At 39.9% G+C, this 19691-nt stretch overlaps 2 protein-coding genes across 7 annotated transcripts in view; both read right to left on the minus strand.

Annotated features, from left to right (window-relative positions):
* Nucleotides 1–2137, minus strand: part of LOC115018137 (uncharacterized) — a 9768-nt gene extending 7631 nt beyond the window's left edge. Inside the window, exon 1 of one of the 2 annotated variants that reach the window (XM_029446983.1) lies at nt 1964–2021. The gene's annotated coding sequence lies outside the window, so the exon portion shown is untranslated. The other variant, XM_029446974.1, reaches the window with a different exon arrangement.
* Nucleotides 2138–5385: 3248 nt separating this feature from the next.
* lrif1 (ligand dependent nuclear receptor interacting factor 1) lies at nt 5386–18017 on the minus strand. 5 transcript variants are annotated; one of them, XM_029446961.1, is made up of 4 exons: nt 16433–16981; nt 11642–13871; nt 9429–9610; nt 5386–5413 (listed from the first exon to the last, which is right to left on the minus strand). In XM_029446961.1, the coding sequence occupies exons 1-4, from the start codon at nt 16468–16470 to the stop codon at nt 5398–5400; spliced, it is 2466 nt and encodes an 821-aa protein (XP_029302821.1). In that variant the 5' UTR covers nt 16471–16981; the 3' UTR covers nt 5386–5397. The 5 variants fall into 5 exon arrangements, with proteins under 5 accessions (XP_029302821.1, XP_029302796.1, XP_029302789.1 ...); XM_029446936.1 differs by lacking the exon at nt 5386–5413 and adding an exon at nt 17874–18007 and having other exon boundaries at nt 8440–9610; nt 16433–16547; XM_029446929.1 differs by lacking the exon at nt 5386–5413 and having other exon boundaries at nt 8440–9610; nt 16433–16547; nt 16761–16976.
* Nucleotides 18018–19691: the final 1674 nt, after the last annotated feature.

Genomic DNA, 19691 nt, shown 5'->3' on the forward strand with positions numbered 1-19691 from the left:
CGATATACAAGTATACATACGCTAACAACTAGTATACATACTATACGTATACATACAGTATACATACGATACATACGTAATACATACGTACATACATACGATACTATACATACATACGTATACATACGTATACATACATACGTATACATACGTATACATATACATAGATGTATACATACGTATACATACATACGTATACATACGTATACATACATACGTATACATACGTATACATATACATACGTATACATACATACGTATACATACGTATACATACGTATACATATACATACGTATACATATACATATGTATACATACGTATACATACGTATACATATACATATGTATACATACATACGTATACATATACATACGTATACATATACATATGTATACATACGTATACATACATACATACATACGTATACATACATACGTATACATACATACGTATACATACATACGTATACATACGTATGTATACATACGTATACATACATATACATACATACGTATACATACGTATACATACCTATACGTATACATACATATATACGTATACATACCTATACGTATACATACATACGTATACATACGCATACATACATACGTATACATACGCATACATACATACGTATACATACGCATACATACATACGTATACATACGCATACATACATACGTATACATACGCATACATACGTATGTATACATACGTATACATACATATACATACATACGTATACATACATACGTATACATACATATACATACATACGTATACATACATACGTATACATACGTATGTAGACCTATACGTATACATACCTATACGTATACATACCTATACGTATACATACGTATACATACCTATACGTATACATACGTATACATACCTATACGTATACATACCTATACATACATACGTATACATACGTATACATACATACGTATACATACATACGTATACATACATACGTATACATACGTATGTAGACCTATACGTATACATACCTATACGTATACATACCTATACGTATCCTATACATACCTATACGTATACATACCTATGTATACGTATACATACCTATACGTATACATACCTATACGTATACATACGAATACATACCTATACGTATACATTTACGTATACATACCTATACGTATACATACGTATACATACCTATACGTATACATACCTATACGTATACATACGTATACATACCTATACGTATACATACGTATACATACCTATACGTATACATACGTATACATACCTATACGTATACATACGTATGTATACGTATACATACCTATACGTATACATACCTATACGTATACATATACGTATACATACCTATACGTATACATTTACGTATACATACCTATACGTATACATATACATACCTATACGTATACATACGTATACATACATACGTATACATACGTATACATACATACGTACATACGTATACATACATACGTACATACGTATACATACGTATACATACATACGTATACGTATACATATATACGTATACATACGTATACGTATATATATATATATATGTGTGTATATATATATATATGTGTGTATATATGTGTGTATATATATATATATATATATATATATATATATATATATGTGTGTGTATATATATATGTGTGTATATATATATATATATATATATATATATATATATATATATATATATATACACACACACACACACAAAGGCCACGGTAAAAGCTTTTACAATAGTAAATAGTAAAGGAGGATCGGTCGGTCGGTCGTTCAGCAATCCAAAATCGGTTTTCCTTAAATGCCCTATTAAACGACGTATCAGGAAGCTAACTTTAGCGATGTGCCGCACGAGACATTTCGATATGCATTTAGCAAAAATTACTAACGAAATGGAAAATTGAGGTTTCGATTAACAAATATTATCGTCGATAGTATACCAAAGAATGTCAAGCAACAATTCCAGCCGTACTTAAATAAATAAAAAGGCCTTATATTGTTGGTCATACCTTGATGAAACACGGATCCAGCTTTAAAGACTTGTGTTTAGATGCATTTCAACTTCCTTGCAAAACAGGACTTCCGGGGCGTGTTTTTCAGAATAAAAGCGTCACCTAAAGACATACAAATAAAAACTAATTAGGCCTTCACATTTGCCCAGGCCAGCAATAGTGTCACATGGGGATTAATCATTGTAACAAACAATTCCTTTTTTATTCTTATTGCACAAATGTCATGGTAATCCTGGCCTGTTCTTATAGTCTGTGTAGTGTCTGCAAGATCTCAGTCAGCGTGACATTGTGCTTGTGAATGGTTTTAAAACCCAAATTAAAAAAGAAATATATATTTTGTTTTACCTTAAAGCACTACAGATTATTTATTATGATAGGCATAGGCCAGGCAATGTATAATGACATATAAACTGTCAAAGAGGACACACACAGTGGTTCATTTAGACCAGTGGTCCCCAAACTAAGGCCCGCGGGCCGGATACGGCCCACTTCCACATTTGGCCCGGCCCCCTGAACAATACCAGAGACGCATTATGATTTTTTTTTCAGTCTGGCCTCGCGAATCCTAGACTAGCCCCTGTCAAATAGAACGGAATAATGGCGAAAAGGTTAGGTAAGAGAAAAATTGATTCAGAATGCAGGGTATTTAACCTGCAGTGGTCAAACGATTCTTTTTTTGTTCAATGCAAAGAAAAGGCTGTTTGTCTCATCTACCAAGAGGCGGTGGCGGTATTCAAAGAATACAATCTGCGCCGACACTATGAATCCCGTCAAAAAGACAAGTATGATAACTTGCAAGGCCAAATGCGAGCAGACAAACTCTCAAAGCTAAAAAGTGGACTGTTAGCTCAGCAGAATACATTTGTACGCCAAGCTCAGCTGAACCAGTCATCCGTTCAAGCCAGCTTTCGGGTTGCTCAACTGATAACAAGCAGCGGTAAACCTTTCACTGATGGAGTTTGTCAAGAAATGTTTGAATGCTGTCACGGAAGAGGTGTGTTCCGAGAAGAAAGATGTCTTTAATGCCGTGAGTCTGTCGGCGAGTACAATCACCAGACGCATTGAAGAAATCGGGGGTAATGTATATGCCCAGCTGCAGCAGAAGATGAGAGCACGGACGTGCAAGACACAGCGCAGCTGCTCATTTTTATTCGTGGAGTTAGCGCAAACTTTGAGATGTGCGAGGAGCTGGCAGCCCTTCAAAGTCTCAAAGGGACTACAGCGGGGGAGGATGCCAAACCATGGAAGAGTTGGACCTAGACTGGTCAAAGCTTGTAATGGGTAGGAAAAAGCTGAAGAACTCGGAGCTTAAAGGTCGAATCAAAACAGCAATCTCCTGATGTAATCTATATATTTATTTAACGCAATAAGTCAAACAAAGAAAATATTCTCAGCTGAGGACACATTTCGCGTCGCCGTTTCCATAGACCGCATGGCTCAAAAAGCCCCATCGTTACGGTCTCACGGCTCCGCTCCAGGTGTGCCCAAACATTTGAAAATTCGCATCTAATACATGGAGTAGGCGTTGACCTTCTCATTGGTCCCAGTTTGGCGCCTACACGCTCCTCCGTCAGCAGTCCGGAAGTGATGGTTTGTTGACCTGTTACTTTTAAAGGGGAAGTGCCCCTATTATGTTTGTAATACATAGTTGTGCAGAAAATACATAATTGTGCAGAAAATACATAATAGTGCAGAAACATCTTCGTAGTGTCGTAATACATATTGATTGAGGTAGGACAAATACATGTGATAGTCTTTCCAGTGTGGATTAATGAAGATCAGGATTAATTTACCTGACACTTGCCAGCATCACGACTGACGGGGCTCCTAGTATGGTGGGCGCGTCTCGGGGTCTAATAGGACGCATGAACCGGGAGATGGAAGAACGGGGTCTCACCGCCCCGCTACAAGTCCACTGCCTAATTCACCAGCAAGCACTGTGCTGCAAAGTGTTGAAGTGGGATTCTGTCATGAAGGTTGTGGTGTCATGCATAAACTTCATCAGAGCAAAGGGACTTAAACAGGCAGTTCCAACAATTCCTGTCTGAACTGGAGCCTGCGCACGGCGATGTGCTGTACTACACAGAGGTCCTATGGTTCAGCCGGGGCAGAGTTTTGAGGCGTTTTTACGAGCTGCTACCCGAAATTAACGCATTTCTTCATTCAAAAGACAAAACGGTCCCAGAGCTGATCGACCCAGAATGGAAATGGCACCTCGCATTTTTAACAGACGTGACAGAAATGCTGAACAGCCTTAACTTGCAGCTACAAGGCCAGGGGGAACTCATTTGCGACATGTATTCTCACATAAAAGCATTTGAGGTGAAACTTGCGCTGCTTTTGGAACAAGTGAAACTTAATTTTTTCTGTGAAGAACCCAGAGAGGGTTATTTGGTTATTATTTATTTCACAAATAGTATTATTTATTTCCTGACTTTCTTTTCTGTGAAGATCCCAGAAAGGGTTATTAATATTTGGTTATGTGTGACTTTCTGGAAAACAATAAATGTTTACGTTTAGGCACCCCTGCGATCGTCACACTTTTTCTGTTACAAACTGACCCCGGCCCCCATCAAAGAAGGGAAAAGTTATGTGGCCCTCACAGGAAAAAGTTTGGGGACCCCTGATTTAGACCATGGGTATTCAACTAAAATTCCAGAGGTCCAGTTTGAGAACATTTCCGCAAGCAAAGGTCCGGAACATCATAATGTCTAATGTGCGTTATGAATTAGTGTGATATATATTGAAGTAGCCTAGTAGCTGTATCAACGTCTGCATGTCATCAACAACTGACTGTCAAATCAAATAAAGAAAGTAAAATTCAAAAACATTGTGACAATATTTATTCTCACTTAACATTGAACGATATAGATATATAATACTGTAGATATGTATAATGTTCTTCTCAGGCTGCATTTAAAAATAAAAGAGAAAATAAATAAAATAGCTTTTTGTGTTGACCCAAAATCCAAGTACCTCTGAGGGAACATTCATGAGCAGTTTTGTTGGGCAGTGAATGAATGAGTCAGGATCCTGCTGGATTGATCATATTGGGCTTTGAGATTTTCTGTGACCTCAGTTCAGACTTGAGTGAATGTTTGGTCAAAAACGTTGTTCACTTTTCTCTTCTTAGAGAGCGCCATGTGTAGTTATTTTTCTCCCTGTCTGTGGCTCACTCGTCTCTCCGGCTTTCTCTCCCTGTCTGCGGCTCACTCGTCTCTCCGGCTTCTCTCCGGCTCACTCGTCTCTCCGGCTTCTCTCCCTGTCTGCGGCTCACTCGTCTCTCCGGCTCACTCGTCTCTCCGGCTTCTCTCCCTGTCTGCGGCTCACTCGTCTCTCCGTCTTCTCTCCCTGTCTGCGGCTCACTCGTCTCTCTGTCTTCAATCAATCAATCAAATCAATCAAAAAACTTTATTGTCATTACGAGATTATACAATGTACAATTCAAATGAAATTTCGTTGTCCTGGCTTACTGTAAAAGTGACTGTAAAAGTGGTCAGTAATATTTAAAAGTGTCGTGGTGCTGATGCATGAATATAAAATAAAATGTGTACTTAAAATCTAAATGTACTTTATATAAATAACATATATACACTCTATAAAATATATACATTTAAGAGTTTCTTAGAGTGGAGTTCACAACACATTGCTCAGGAGAAAAAGTTATTTTTGGTTCAACAGTCTGACGGTTTGGGGAAAGAAGCTGTTGCAGAGTCTGGTTGTTCTGCTCCTTATGCTGCAGAACCTCTTGCCAGAGGGCAGCAGGGAGAACAGGCCGTGTTGGGGATGAGTGGGGTCTTTTTATAATGTTCTGGGCTCTGGTGAGGCAGTGTCTCTGATGGTAGGAAGAGTCTCTCTGTCTTCTCTCCCTGTATAGACGGAATCAGAGTTTCGGGCTTCCGGTGGAACAGCAATGCATGCTGGGATGGCAAGCCTAGAAAAGTGAGCACCAACTCTACAAGGGCCGCTATATTGGATTTCTTCTCTACGTGTTTACATTGTATTTAGCTTATTCTTCAAGCGTGTTGTAAACAAACCTGCTACTCTACAATGAGTTATGAACTCCTTTCTCATGATGAGGTTCAGATGTGGAAAGTCGAAGCTTTGAAAGAATTTTGCCGCAAGCGGAATTTAAAGGTTTCAGGAACAAAACTCGAGCTTATTGCCAGGGTGTTTGCTGCATCAGAGATGGGCATTGAGGAGCAACCAACAGCTAACGAAAGACTTTCAATCACAGAAAAAGAAAAGACTAAGCTTTTGGTTATGCCGAGTGGCGTTTCAGTGCCTGATCCCTTGACATTGCAGGATGGCTGGGTCAATGAAAACAACAGCATGACTTCTTGGCCGCAGATATACCTCAGCGATATAACATTATTTTTAATGTTATACCTCAGCGATATAACATTATTTTTAATGTCTGACCACCCAGGGAACAATGTTGAGTTTCATAAACGAACTTTGAACGAATACAAAGAAGGCAAAGCATTTAGACTGTTTGACTCTGGCTGATTGAAACAAATTTCTTTCAATCCTCTCGCAGATTCTGAGTTTTGCTTTTTGAAAGCAAAATGTACTCATTCAATGAAAATCTCCCATATGCCACATTCGGCATGGATCTGCACAGTCATCTGGTGATATCATACGTGCTTATTGCAGTTGTGTTGCAGGGTAAGCTATTATAAATATATACCTAACTTGTGTTTGTTAATTATTATAAAAGTCAATATATAGAAAGTACATTTGTTTGTTGAGTTAGCCTAACTCGTCTAATCGCTTTCCGGCCTCTCACCTCATCTGTCTGTATTCAGAGTCACAATGTTTGCCGCCTGGAATGCACAGATTTGATTGGCTGAGTAGCATCACGTGGGATGGCTTAACTAGCATGTAATTGGTCTGTGAGATTCCTGAACCGCTAAACCAGTGCCGTAAAAACGAGAAAAGCTGCACCGGTTAAAATAGAAACGCCCCGTCAAAATTGAAAATTCGTTAATAATTTATTGATTATAGGTCCGGGTAGGTCGGCGTCTGGGTCCGGACTCGGACCGCCTGTTAGTGACCCCTGCAGTAGGAGGTCCCTGCACCACGCTACACCAGTTTGGGGGTCCTTGGCCCGAAAAACATTGAAGACCCCTGATTTAGACACAGCTCTGACTGATTTGTTGTTGGCAGCTAACCAAGTAACCAAGGGACGTGTGGCATAACACTTTCATAATTTTCAGGAATCAGCAACTAATCCGTATGATCACTTAGTGGGTATTACTATTAAATGAAAAATACACCACTGCCCTGCAGCTATAATACTTAATAATTATAAAAGGCCTACCTGAAGTCTGAGAGCACATACTGTATCTTGTACTTCCTTAACGTTTTTACTTCGGTTTGGAAAGACTCTTCATATTTAAAGCCTTCTCAATATAATATTGCAATATTTTGCAAAGGTAAGTAAGATTTTTTCTTTTTCAGCTTGCCTTGTAACTTTAATGTAATTAATCTTGTGTCATTTACATTATTACTTTCATTTTATATAATAGAATACAAAAAAAAAAAATCTCTTTCTGTGCTTACCTCTGTCCTTGCGCTGCTGCAACACCTAAATTCCCCCTATGGGGATTAATAAAGGCTTACTCTGTGGCACTGTCATGTGGTGAATTGATCATGGAGCCCAACATCTTTAATAACGACCAAGAAGAGAAAGTAAAACTTGCAGTTTTAAAGTAATGGTCAAGCAGTTATCACCAGAAGATGAAATTCCACAGGAAGCAAAACCCATGGAAATCTGGCTAGTAGTTGTTGGAAAACTTAGCTTTTGAGCAAAATGTTTTACCAAAACACTGATGGACAGACTGACCAAATATGAGGCGTGTGTGGCTCAGGAGGCAGAGCGGCCGTCCACCAGTCAGAGGGCAAGATACTGAACCCCAATGGTATGACCAACGGTGTGCGTGTGTGAATGTTTATCACTCCTGATGAGCAGGTGGCACCTTGTATGAATGTGTGTGAATGAACATGTGTTGAAAAGCGCTATGTATATAAATGCAGCTAACAATAAAAAAATTTAATTTTAAACTGTCAAATGAATCATTCAAACAAGATCATTGATTTCCATTAATGCCATAAATATATATATATATATATAAAATATAAATATTGCATTATTATTTCACAAATATGTCCGGCATTTAACACATTTTTGTTAAACTGAACATCATCATATTAAAAAGATAAAAGATAAATAGCTTTGGCTGTGTTTTCTGAAGCGGTTAATCTCCCATCACATTCTCAAATTAGATGTGCTTTCACAGTGTATCCACAATGTCAGAAATTAGGCTACATAAAAGATTATGTATTGTTTGTCAAGATCACTGTGGCAGATGTTAGAAATCCCTATACAGATCCAGAAGGGCAATTGTTCAAGTAAACCTTTAATGAAATGAGATACCAAGACACATTTCATTGTTCTCAACCAAATCATACATTTGCATGCATTTGTGCCACACTACAGCCCTGTATACATGACACTGTACTGATGCCACTATGATAGTTATCAGTCCTTGCTAACTGCAACCAAAATAAATAGAAGCAATAACATATTATATACTAAAAACAAATCCATTAACTAGAATATTAGAGTTTGGAAATGTTCGATTGATCATCTCAGCTCGTGCTGTTTCTCATCAGTTCTAAAGCGGCCTCTTTCTCTTGCAGAAGCTCTTTGAGTCTTTTGATCTGTGCATGTAGTTTTAGTTCATCAGCGTCCATGTATTTTGTGGATAAACTGTCACTGGCTGGAACCTCAGAAGTCTTCGAGTTGTTCTTGGCTGTTTGACAGTTGATCCTTCTAGATGCTTTGACATCTTTTCTAACAAACTTTGTTCTGCACCCTTTTTTACTTGCCTGCTCTGTAGTCCATGCCCACTCCTCGGGCTCTTTTGACTTTGCACTGGACTTCACTGCAGGCATGCAACATGGACACATTGTGCTCTTCCTTTTTCTTCCCATTCTCCCCGTGTTTATATTGAGATCCACACACGTTGGAGTCTGTGGGCGGGCAGCTGTGTCCTGTGAGTTGGGAATGTCATTTTCATCTGTGCTGATGAAATCCTCATCTATGGGTTCCACATAGCCTGGCTCAGTTTTATAGTCACACGATGGTGCCTTAGGTGAAGTGTTACCTGACTGGCATTTATTACTCAAAGCAGAGAGAGGCTTTTTGTTCACTTTGAAATGTGAACATTTGAGAGGTCCACTATATGTGCAAGTACTTAGACTGGCTGAGGCCTCTGATAGTTTCTGTTCAGTTTGTACTTTCACTTCTTGTGGACTGTTAAAGTCCTGTAAACAAAGTTCTTGCTCTTTAAACCTGCTGGTTGGTTCCTGATTATCATCCACTGACCTTATAGACTCACTCAGTAGAGGTTCTGCAGGTAGAGACCCAACTGAGGCTCCATCAATCCTCTGCAGGGAAATCTTCACATCTGCTGTTATACCAAATATCTGCCTCAGCAGATGATCGGCCATTTCACAGGATTCTGGTGCAGGCAAAGATGTCCAACTTGTTCCAGGGTCCATAGAGTTCTGGGAGGAGAAAAATAAACTCTATAAAATACAAACTTCCTCCATGCTAGCGGCTCTGGCACAGCGGTGCTTGGCATGAAATGCTATGTCAGCATGCTATGCTTCAAATAAAAAATGCTAATGGTTTAGCAAGTACTATTAAACATGTTTGGCATCTTTATGTAATAAGATATTTAATAATTAGCAATAAAACACAAAGTACTAATGGCCTCATACATACTTTGATTGCCATTTGGTGGTGGGAATTTCCTAGGTTTGAGGGAATTTGGTCATAAATCAAAGCAAATGAAAAGTCAGGGGATCAACAAGTTAATTTAAAATAGATCTTCTGGGAACCATTAAATATCGGTACAAGCTTTATGACAATCAATCCAAAGTTTGTCGAGATAACAGTCTAAAATGGTGGACCAACGTTGTAAATGCAGTGACAGCAGGTATGTACCTAATATTCATGGGTCACTTACAAGGACATTGTGTTGATAACAATAACACACCCATTGGTTTAAGCAGATGACCGCGTCTTTACAGCTATCAATTGGAGAAAAAAACTTTAATCTCCAATCATGCATTTTTTCTGATGGATCACGAAAATTAACTGGTAAAAATAATTAGCAATACAATTAATGGAGTCTTTTAAACAGTGTTGGAATTTTCTTATTTTTTTTCAGAGCATGAGATGGCTATATATAATTAATGTCATGTCAGCCTGTAAGTATGGAGCAGGACTCAGGACTTTGCTAGCCTAGCTAATAATATTAATATGTTGTATCCGTATGTTTATTCTGTAGACAAATAGAACTGTTAACAGACTTCCTGGAGTTTTTCCTAATCTGAATTAAGGGTCTAAGGACAGAGGATGTCTTGTGCTTTACAAATTGTAATTTGTGATATTGAAACCTAGTTTGTAATTTCTGTACTGCAATTCTGTACGGCCGATGACACATAACAACAAGTTAGGCATGAAAGGGCCAGCCACTGGCAATTTATGATCGGATGGCAAAATTCAATACATATACATGTGTAACATTTAAAAGGTATCGTAACATTACGTTTCCTAAATTTCACGGTTCTGTTGTAGATAACAAATAAATATTAATCAGAGCAATCAGGAAGTACCTTAAACCTGCATACTTTGTAATATCCAGCAGGGGGCGACTCCACTGGTTGCAAATAGAAGTCTGATTGTATAGAAGTCTATGGGAAAATGACCCTACTTCATTTATTACCTCAATAAACATTTTCCTAATGAGTTTATGGTCTTAATCGCTAGTTTCAAGTCTTTTTCAATACAGCGTGATGTTCATTTTGTCAAAACAGGATATACTTCAGGGCGTGGCTTACTTGTGATTGACAGGTCTCTGCCACGGTGTAGTCCGGTTTGGGTGCTCTGTGTTTCCACTTTGGAACTTTAAACCTTTCACAGTTTGTTTTCTGTTCAGGACAGTTAATTGTAACATTTTGTTCACCTAAAAATGTCTTGTTCAGCGTTCAGCTTTACTTAGCCGTCACTTCTGGTCCCTAAAAAAACCAAGATGGCAACGGCCAAAACGCCAAATTCAAAAGATCAAGACTTTAAAATGGTAGTCCACAAACCAATGGGTGACATCATGGTGATGACTAGTTATTTACAGTCTATTGAGAAAATTTCACGAAATGCGTTCAAATAACAACTTCTACATTTGTGAGTCAGTGTTTCTGTTGGCCGACTGAACATATCCACATTGTCTTAGTTGAACTCTGTTGAACTGAGAGTCCACAGGGGCTGAACATTTCACCTAAATAGGAAAAGCACGCTTGAACACGTCCATCGTGCTGGTTTCAACAGAAGGGAATGTGAAATGGAACGATTATTCAAAGACACAGAAGTGAATGTGACCTTACCTTTGGGATACCAGTTTTACCAGTCAAGATAATAAAATATAGCATGTACAGTGGCTTGTCGAATGCATAGGCCTGCTCCATAGTAACTGTGCAGTTAAATGTGTTATAACATCGAGTTATAAAGCAATGAAGCAAGAGATGTGCTCTCACCTCCAATTCGTGGGTATCCTTCTCTAATAGAGAGCATTTTCCACTGCTGCCGTCAGAGGTGATGGGATCGGCTGGACGTTTTGTTTCTACATCAACTTCCATGCTCTCCAACTGTTGTCTTCTTCCAAGAGCACCAGTTTCACCCTTCAGGCTCTTTTGTTCTGTCACAATGTTAAAGCTGCTTGTGCCCATCTGCTCTGTTTCCATTTGTGATAGTCTGAAATTTGGTGTTGACTCAGACTTTGGTGGAATATATGACACAAATATCACATTATCTTCTTCCAGATGATTGACTGCTGACATATGACCTGATGCTGCTTGAGACGAATCATCATCACACAGGTCAATCACTTCATCTGACTCCACTGAAGTGATAATTCTGAGACTCTCCCTTTTCTGAGGTGCAACAGCCTCAATTGATTGTTGTGATGAAGGTCCGATGGTTTTGTTGAATTCATAAGTTTTTCTTGCTGTTGTGGGCAAGTCACCTTTCCCCATTTTATATGATAGGCTGCAACTTTTGGCCACAAAAAACACCTTCCCCTTGCACATTACCAAGGTGTTTTCCTGTCCACTTTTGCCCTGACTTGACCCAGACACTGGTGTTGTAATGAGGTCACAGTGCTTTCCAGCATTCTCTCTCTCTGCAACAACTCGAAGAATCGCTGAAGTAACAGAAGAATTAATGGGATCAAGAGTTGGAGCTGTTGAGCCGTCCTCTTCATCAATGACCCACTTTATGGGGCTGTTGGGCCTTTGTGAAACTTTTGGAATTAATGTTAAATGTGGTTTTGATCCTTCTGATTGAAGTCCACATGAAGTTGTATTTGCTATCTTGCAAAGCAAGTTGAGCGTTTCAACTGCAGAATCCCTTTGTGGAGTAACGCCTTGATTGACACCTGTGATAGGTGACATGTATACCACGCTGGGTGAGCCTGAACTCTGAGAGGAGTTGTTGGCTGGTGAAATAAAAATCAGTTTCTTCATACCCAGAGGTTGTTCAGATACTGTTGGGACCTTTGCATTAGGGGGAATCTGAAGACACTGTCCTCTGGGGAGTGATGGAGATTTCACTGTGACTGGGAGCTGACTTGGAAGTCTTCCTAACTTCCCACTGTTTGCTGCAGGTGTTGCAATGGGAGCTATGGCCATTACATGTACATTCTGTTGATTTAGTGGATGCTTCCTGTTGCACATTTCCAAGGTGTTTTCCTGTCCGTGTCCACATTTGCCCTGACTCGACACAGAAACTGGTTTTGTAATAACGTCACAGTGCTCGCTAGACTTTTCTCTTTGTGCAGCAACCCGAAGAATCTCTGAAGTAACAGAATGAATGGGATCAAGAGTTGGACCTGGTTTTGTAATGACGTCACAGTGCTTTCCAGCATTCTCTCTCTCTGCAACAACTCGAAGAATCGCTGAAGTAACAGAATTAATGGGATCAAGAGTTGGAGCTGTTGAGCCGTCCTCTTCATCAATGACCCACTTTATGGGGCTGTTGGGCCTTTGTGAAACCTTTGGAATTGATATTAAATGTGGTTTTGATCCTTCTGATTGAAGTCCACATGAAGTTGTATTTGCTATCTTGCAAAGCAAGTTGAGCGTTTCAACTGCAGAATCCCTTTGTGGAGTAACGCCTTGATTGACACCTGTGATAGGTGACATGTATACCACGCTGGGTGAGCCTGAACTCTGAGAGGAGTTGTTGGCTGGTGAAATAAAAATGTGTTTCTTCATACCCAGAGGTTGTTCAGATACTGTTGGGACCTTTGCACTAGGGGGAATCTGAAGACACTGTCCTCTGGGGAGTGATGGAGATTTCACTGTGACTGGGAGCTGACTTGGAAGTCTTCCTAACTTCCCACTGTTTGCTGCAGGTGTTGCAATGGGAACTATGGCCATTAAATTGACATTATGTCTCTGTGGTGGATGTTTGTTTAGTGTATGACCAAGATCCAAACCTACTTCATTTGGGCAGACATTCATAAAGGAAACCTGCTTCATGAAGATTTGTTTAGTGCCAGAAGGATTTGAAGCCTTTTTTAACAGCTGAACAGGTGCAGAGGAAATATTGATGGTTACAGCTTTCTGTGGTGTAGTAACCATTCTGGGTTGGCTTATTCGAGATTGGACAAACTGTCCGTTGACCCTTTGTACAGGAATCAGTTTCATGATGCTCCTTCCATCGCCTCCAACAGCAGGTATTGCCTGGTAGTAGACGCCTGTCTTACTGAGATAAAAACCAACACAGTAACATGTCAGTAAAAAAACAGTAAAGATTCAAAGTTAAAAACATGTTTAAATTTTAGCCTTGCAAATATAACAAAACCTTAATTATTGTGTATACGTATATAAACTGGGTGATAAGGCTCCTATTTCACCCCTAAACGGGGTCCATACAATCTGTAATGTTTATTTTCAATAAACAGCACTGTCTTATATTCTTCTCATGGGGTTTATCCATCCGTGTTTACTGGGGCACTAATGTTAACGAGGGGGTGTAGTCTGTGTAACAGTACGTTACTTTGTTTATTGAACTGAATCCAAAGTGGTTTCCCGGGGCTGCTGCTCTACGCTCTGTGAAACAGCCTCCTGGCAGCTGTGAGGTGGTGCGGGTGGTTTTCCCCAATGGGAAAGAAATGACGATGAGCATTCATTACAGCAGTCAGGCAGCTGTACTTCTTCTCCCTCTATACTGAGGGCAGACTGGTGCTACAGTGACTCACTATCACCTCTAGAGGAAACCGGATCATATTACTCCTGTATTATCTGCTCTGCACTGGCTCCCGGTAAAATCCAGAATATAATTTAAAGTCCTTCTCCTGACCTACAAAACCACTAATGGTCAGGCTTCAGCATATTTTGAAGATCTGAAGATAGATTTATAACCCAACTAGAGCATTGCACTCCCAGAATGCAGGGTTACTTGTGGTTCCTAGAGTCTCCAAAAGTACACTGGAAGCCAGAGCCTTCAGCTCTCAAGCTCTTCTCCTGTGGAACAAGCTCCCAGTTTGTGTCGGGAGGCAGACACCCTCTCCACATTTAAGAGCAGGCGTAAGACTTTCCTCTTTGATAAAGTTCATAGTTCAAGTTTTACTTTAGCCTTTTAATGGTGATATTTTATATCTCTTTACTTTAGCCTTTTAATGGTGATATTTTTATATATATATATATATATATATATATATATATATATATATATATATATATATATTTATCTTTATCTTAGCCTTTTAATAGTGATATTTTATATATTTTTATCTTAGCCACTTTAAACTAATTTAAATGATTTCATACATTTTTAAGCTTGGTTTTCCTGAAGGAGGATCATTTAGCATTGAGGAAGTAAGAACGTTAAAAGTAAGGTTGAGAGAGCAAGAGGAAAAAGTAATGTCAAAGAGAGATTAAATCTGAAGCGTTGAAAACAATGGAAGAACATGAAGAAAGTTTATGTTATGGGAGAAGGAAGCAGAGAACAGGGATAGGAAGAAAGTATGTGGATTATTTGCAAAGACAAATATAGATGAAAGTACAGACAAAGGGATTATGAAAATGTCAAAGAATGTGTAAAGGCTGCTATTTTATCTGGTATTTTAATTCTGCAATTTTATCTGCTATTTTAATTTGGCTATTTTTATAATGGTACTTCAGACTCATTTACATCTACACTGTGATTATTGTACTGTAAATGCTCTTATTCTGTCCTTGTACTAATTGTTATGTTTTTGATGTAAAGCACTTTGGGCTGCAATTCTTGTATGAAAAGGTGCTATACAAATAAAGCTTATTATTATTATTATTATTATTATTACAGATAGGGCTTGCTCAGGCTTGCCTCGACACCTCTCCTACTCCTTTCCCTATTTCTCTATCCTCCTACTCTCTATCTGTATGCATTCATGTCCCTTAAATACATGTTACTAACTCAGCATCCGGGGCATCATCCCCAGAGTTTCTATGTCTCTCATGTGGCAGGTTGCCACAATTAAAGGTTACATCTGGATCAAGAATCGTGGCTGGATTTGTGGCCCTGCCTGACACCCAAGTTACTATATAAATATATATACAAACCGCAATTCCAATGAAGTTGGGATGTTGTGTGAAACGTAAATAAAAACGTAATACAATGATTTGCAAATCCTTTTCGACCTATATCAATTGAATAAACTACAAAGACAAGATATGTAATGTTCAAACTGATAAAACTTTGTTTTTTTTTGCAAATATTCACTCATTTTGAATTTGATGCCTGCAACACGTTCCAAACAAGCTGGGACAGGGGCATGTTTACCACTGTGTTACATCACCTTTCCTTTTAACAAGACTTAATAAGCGTTTGGGAACTGAGGACACTAATTGTTAAGGCTTTGCAGATGGAATTCTTTCCCATTCTTGCTTGATGTACTTAAGTTGCTCAACAGTCCTGGGTCTCCATTGTGGTATTTTGCGCTTCATAATGCGCCACACATTTTCAATGGGAGACAGGTCTGGACTGCAGGCAGGCCTGTCTAGTAGTGGTGGGCGGATCGATCTAAAATATCGATACCAACGTTGGTATCAGTATCGATCAATACTTGCGTGATGAGATCGATACTTAAGTTTCAGTTTCTCTTCTTTACGTTCAGTACACAACTCCCGTTAAATCATCGTGCTTTTCATGTGCACTGCAAACTAAGTAAGTATTAACACAGCTCTACTCGCTCACTTCACGCTCATCATTATCACTCTGCCCCTGCCCGTCCCCACACACACACAAGCATGTGCGCACACACCTACAGTCAGAAACGTTACCTGTGAACCGGATCCATTTCTTTCATTGCGGTGTACATGACTCACGAAAAAACGTGAAACGTGGCTTGTATTCCCATCATACCGTCTATGGTTCCCATCCAGCCGTTCAGCGTAACTAAAACAGCAGCTTTAGTAAATTATGAGTCTTGAGACAGAATGAAACATGCTATCGTTAACGTTAGGTATGTTTACATAAAAACCACGAAGTGTTACTGGTAACTAACGTTACTTATTTGCGTCGTTACTCTCGCCACTAAAGTATAAGGGGAGACTGTATATAAAATCGCCATGGTCATTCATTGACTGAAAAAAAACACCGTTTTATTACCGTTTATCGCTCGACACTTTTTTCCTAGCGCTCAATCTCGCCTTCCGTTTCCGCATCCGTTACACCAAGCATCCGGTTTGTAAAAGGGAACGTGTTTAATGTAGCATATGATATTCAATTTTGTTTTGTTGTTAATACGTCAGGGTGTTTTTGACCACAAACTCTCTGTTTAAGCTAAATATAGTTCTATTGGGTTTTTACAAAAGTCTAATTAAATTTATTGACGCCATACACAACGCATACAGTTGTTATACTAAACCTGGTAGCTCCCGAACACGCGTCTCTACTTATATCCGCTCATGTTCAGGTTCCGCTCTGGTGATGGGAATTCCGGGTCTTTTTAGTGAGCCAGATCATTTGTCTACCATTTCTGACTTTTATAATTCAGACGCTGTTTTGACCTATGATTGGTATGTGTGGACATATGTCACTTACATTTTGTATTATCAATAATTACACAACTCTATGCGGACACATATATTTCAATAATTTGTATGATATAATATGAAACAAATAATATTTCTGCTCTGTTGATATATAGAAAGCTCTAGACATGCCACATAGAAAAGGAAATAACAGCAACAACCTGCAGATGTGTTACTGTTTTGGTTCAGATTCATCACTCTCATAAGCCTCTTTTCCAACAGCAGCAAGCAGCTGTTTCCAGTAAACAAAAACTCTGATAAAGGCACTGTATTCTACCTGCTCAGCAGCAAACCATAGGTGTACAGTAGAAAACTGTAGGCCTACTACGAAGCAGGATTTTGGGGTTAGCGAGGTAACTTCAGGGTTGACCGGTTGGGTTTTTATTCCTACGGTGGTTGGTTCACTTCTTACCGTAACGTATGCTGCACACCTAACCTGCTCCACACTGTAAACACACAACTCTGACATGTCGAAGTTCTATCAAATCTTTGTGTCAGCTTCTTGAGCCGTGTGTCGTGTGCTTACAATTACAGACTGTATGTAGTGTATATGCTGTGGGTGATTAATAAGATATTAAAGCTATTTTGCTTACCGATTTGAATTATGTTTTTATATTACTTTTTATTTGCTCCCAAGTCTGTTTTACACCACCGTGGTTGCAGCTAAAATAATAATATAAAGTATTACCATAAACATCATGCTCTTCGCGGATGATATGGTCCTGAAGGCATCATTGGTCTGATGGCTCTGTCACGTGTGCAACAAGGGAAGGACCCAAACGCAGGACACAAACTTGGAGCAATAGGTGGGAGGTTTATTGAAGGGGTTTCCGGGGAAAGGGGACGGAGGACGGAGAACATCCGGCTCGTGGAGGCAGAGGGTGAAGTGGGTAACAGGTAACAGGTAGCAGGCAGGCGGGTGGACAGGAAGCCAGGGATCCTGTAGCACAAAAACCAGTAAGAGTTAATATGAAAAAACACACAAACGCAAATGTACTTGAATCCACAATTCAAGCAGCCAGAGACGCGAACTACCACTGTAGCTGAGTAGACGATCTAGCGACGAGTGGCTGTAGACTGGGGTTGATATACTGCTGGGTTGATGAGTTAATGGATGGCAGGAGTGAGGCTTGGAGCAGGTGAGTTGACTAAACTGCAATCAACAACACAGACACATACACAGAGAGAGAAACAAGCAGGCGACACAGGGAAAACACAAGGAATGACAGGAGGCGTGGCCGTGACAGTACGCCCCCCTCAATGTGAGCCTCCATGCGAACCACCAGGCTTGTCGGGGTGGGACCGATGGAAATCCCTGATGAGAGAAGGGTCTAAGACGAGATGGCGTGGAATACAGATCCGCTCCTCAGGGCTGTATCCCTCCCAATCAACAAGGTATTGGTACCCCCTGCCTCTGCGGCGCACGTCCAGCAACCACCGGATGGTGTAAGCTAGGTGGCCGTCAATCAAATCAAATCAAATTTATTTGTATAGCCCAATATCACAAATTATACATTTGTCTCAGTGTGCTTTACAGACTGTACAGGTTACGACACCCTCTGTCCTTAGACCCTTGCATCGCACAAGGAAAAACTTCCTAAAAGAAACCCCATAATTAAAGGAGGACAAATGGAAGAAACCTCAGGGAGAGCAACTGAGGAGGGATCCCTTTCCCAGGACGGACAGATGTGCAATAGATGTCGTGTGTACAGGATAAACAACATAGTACAAATACAACATTTGACAGAAGTTATGTTGGGTTGAAAAAAGAGAAAGTATGTCTATCTTAAATGGCCCGCCGGTTTTGGTAATTAAATCAATACATGGCACAACCACGGGAAAACACATATTTGAGGAAGTATCTAAATGTGTGCGAAATGAAACTGCCTCGGGACAAATTGACGGGACTGACGACAGACAGAATGCCTGCGATGCGGTGAAAAGAGCGGATTAGTGGGCAGGATGCGGGAGAAGATGCAGTGACGGTGTATCACTGCATCAAACACCAGGAAGTGCTGTGTTGTAAAGCTCTGGAGATGGAACATGTAATAAGCACCGTAACACAGACAGGAAACTTTATAAGAACTTTTAAAGTATTTTCCTGAGGAGATACATTATGAACATGGCGGTGCGATGGCTGAGTCGAGGGAAAGTGCTGAATAGATTTTTCGAGTTGCGTGAGAAAATCTGCCAGTTTTTGGAAGCAAAGGGAAACACACCACAGATCTCTGGGACGAAAAGTGACGATGTGAGCTGGCCTTTATGTGCGACATAACGAAGCATCTCACTGTTAAACCTCCAGCTTCAAGGCCGTGTGATCACGGACATGTATGATGGAGTGACAGCGTTCCAAGCCAAGCTGCCTGTGGGAGACTCGGATGCAGCAAGGAAACTTTGGTCACTACGTGTTTCCAAACACTGACAAACCATCCCCAGCACTGTGTTCCCGACCGCGCACGAACTGCTCAGCAATCCGTTTGCAGTTGACGTGGAAACAGCACATGTG

The sequence above is a fragment of the Cottoperca gobio genome, chromosome 2 (assembly GCF_900634415.1).
Source record: "Cottoperca gobio chromosome 2, fCotGob3.1, whole genome shotgun sequence".
Lineage (NCBI taxonomy): Eukaryota > Metazoa > Chordata > Actinopteri > Perciformes > Bovichtidae > Cottoperca > Cottoperca gobio.

Excerpts from the sequence above, each read along its gene's own strand:
- lrif1 (XM_029446936.1), bottom strand. The coding sequence starts at position 16,470 with ATGTACACCGCAATGAAAGAAATGGATCCGGTTCACAG. Across the intron at positions 13,872-16,432 it reads GAAATGGATCCGGTTCACAG|TAAGACAGGCGTCTACTACC; the intron begins GTAACGTTTCTG and ends TTTTTATCTCAG. Across the intron at positions 9,611-11,641 it reads AGGATACCCACGAATTGGAG|AACTCTATGGACCCTGGAAC; the intron begins GTGAGAGCACAT and ends TTCTCCTCCCAG.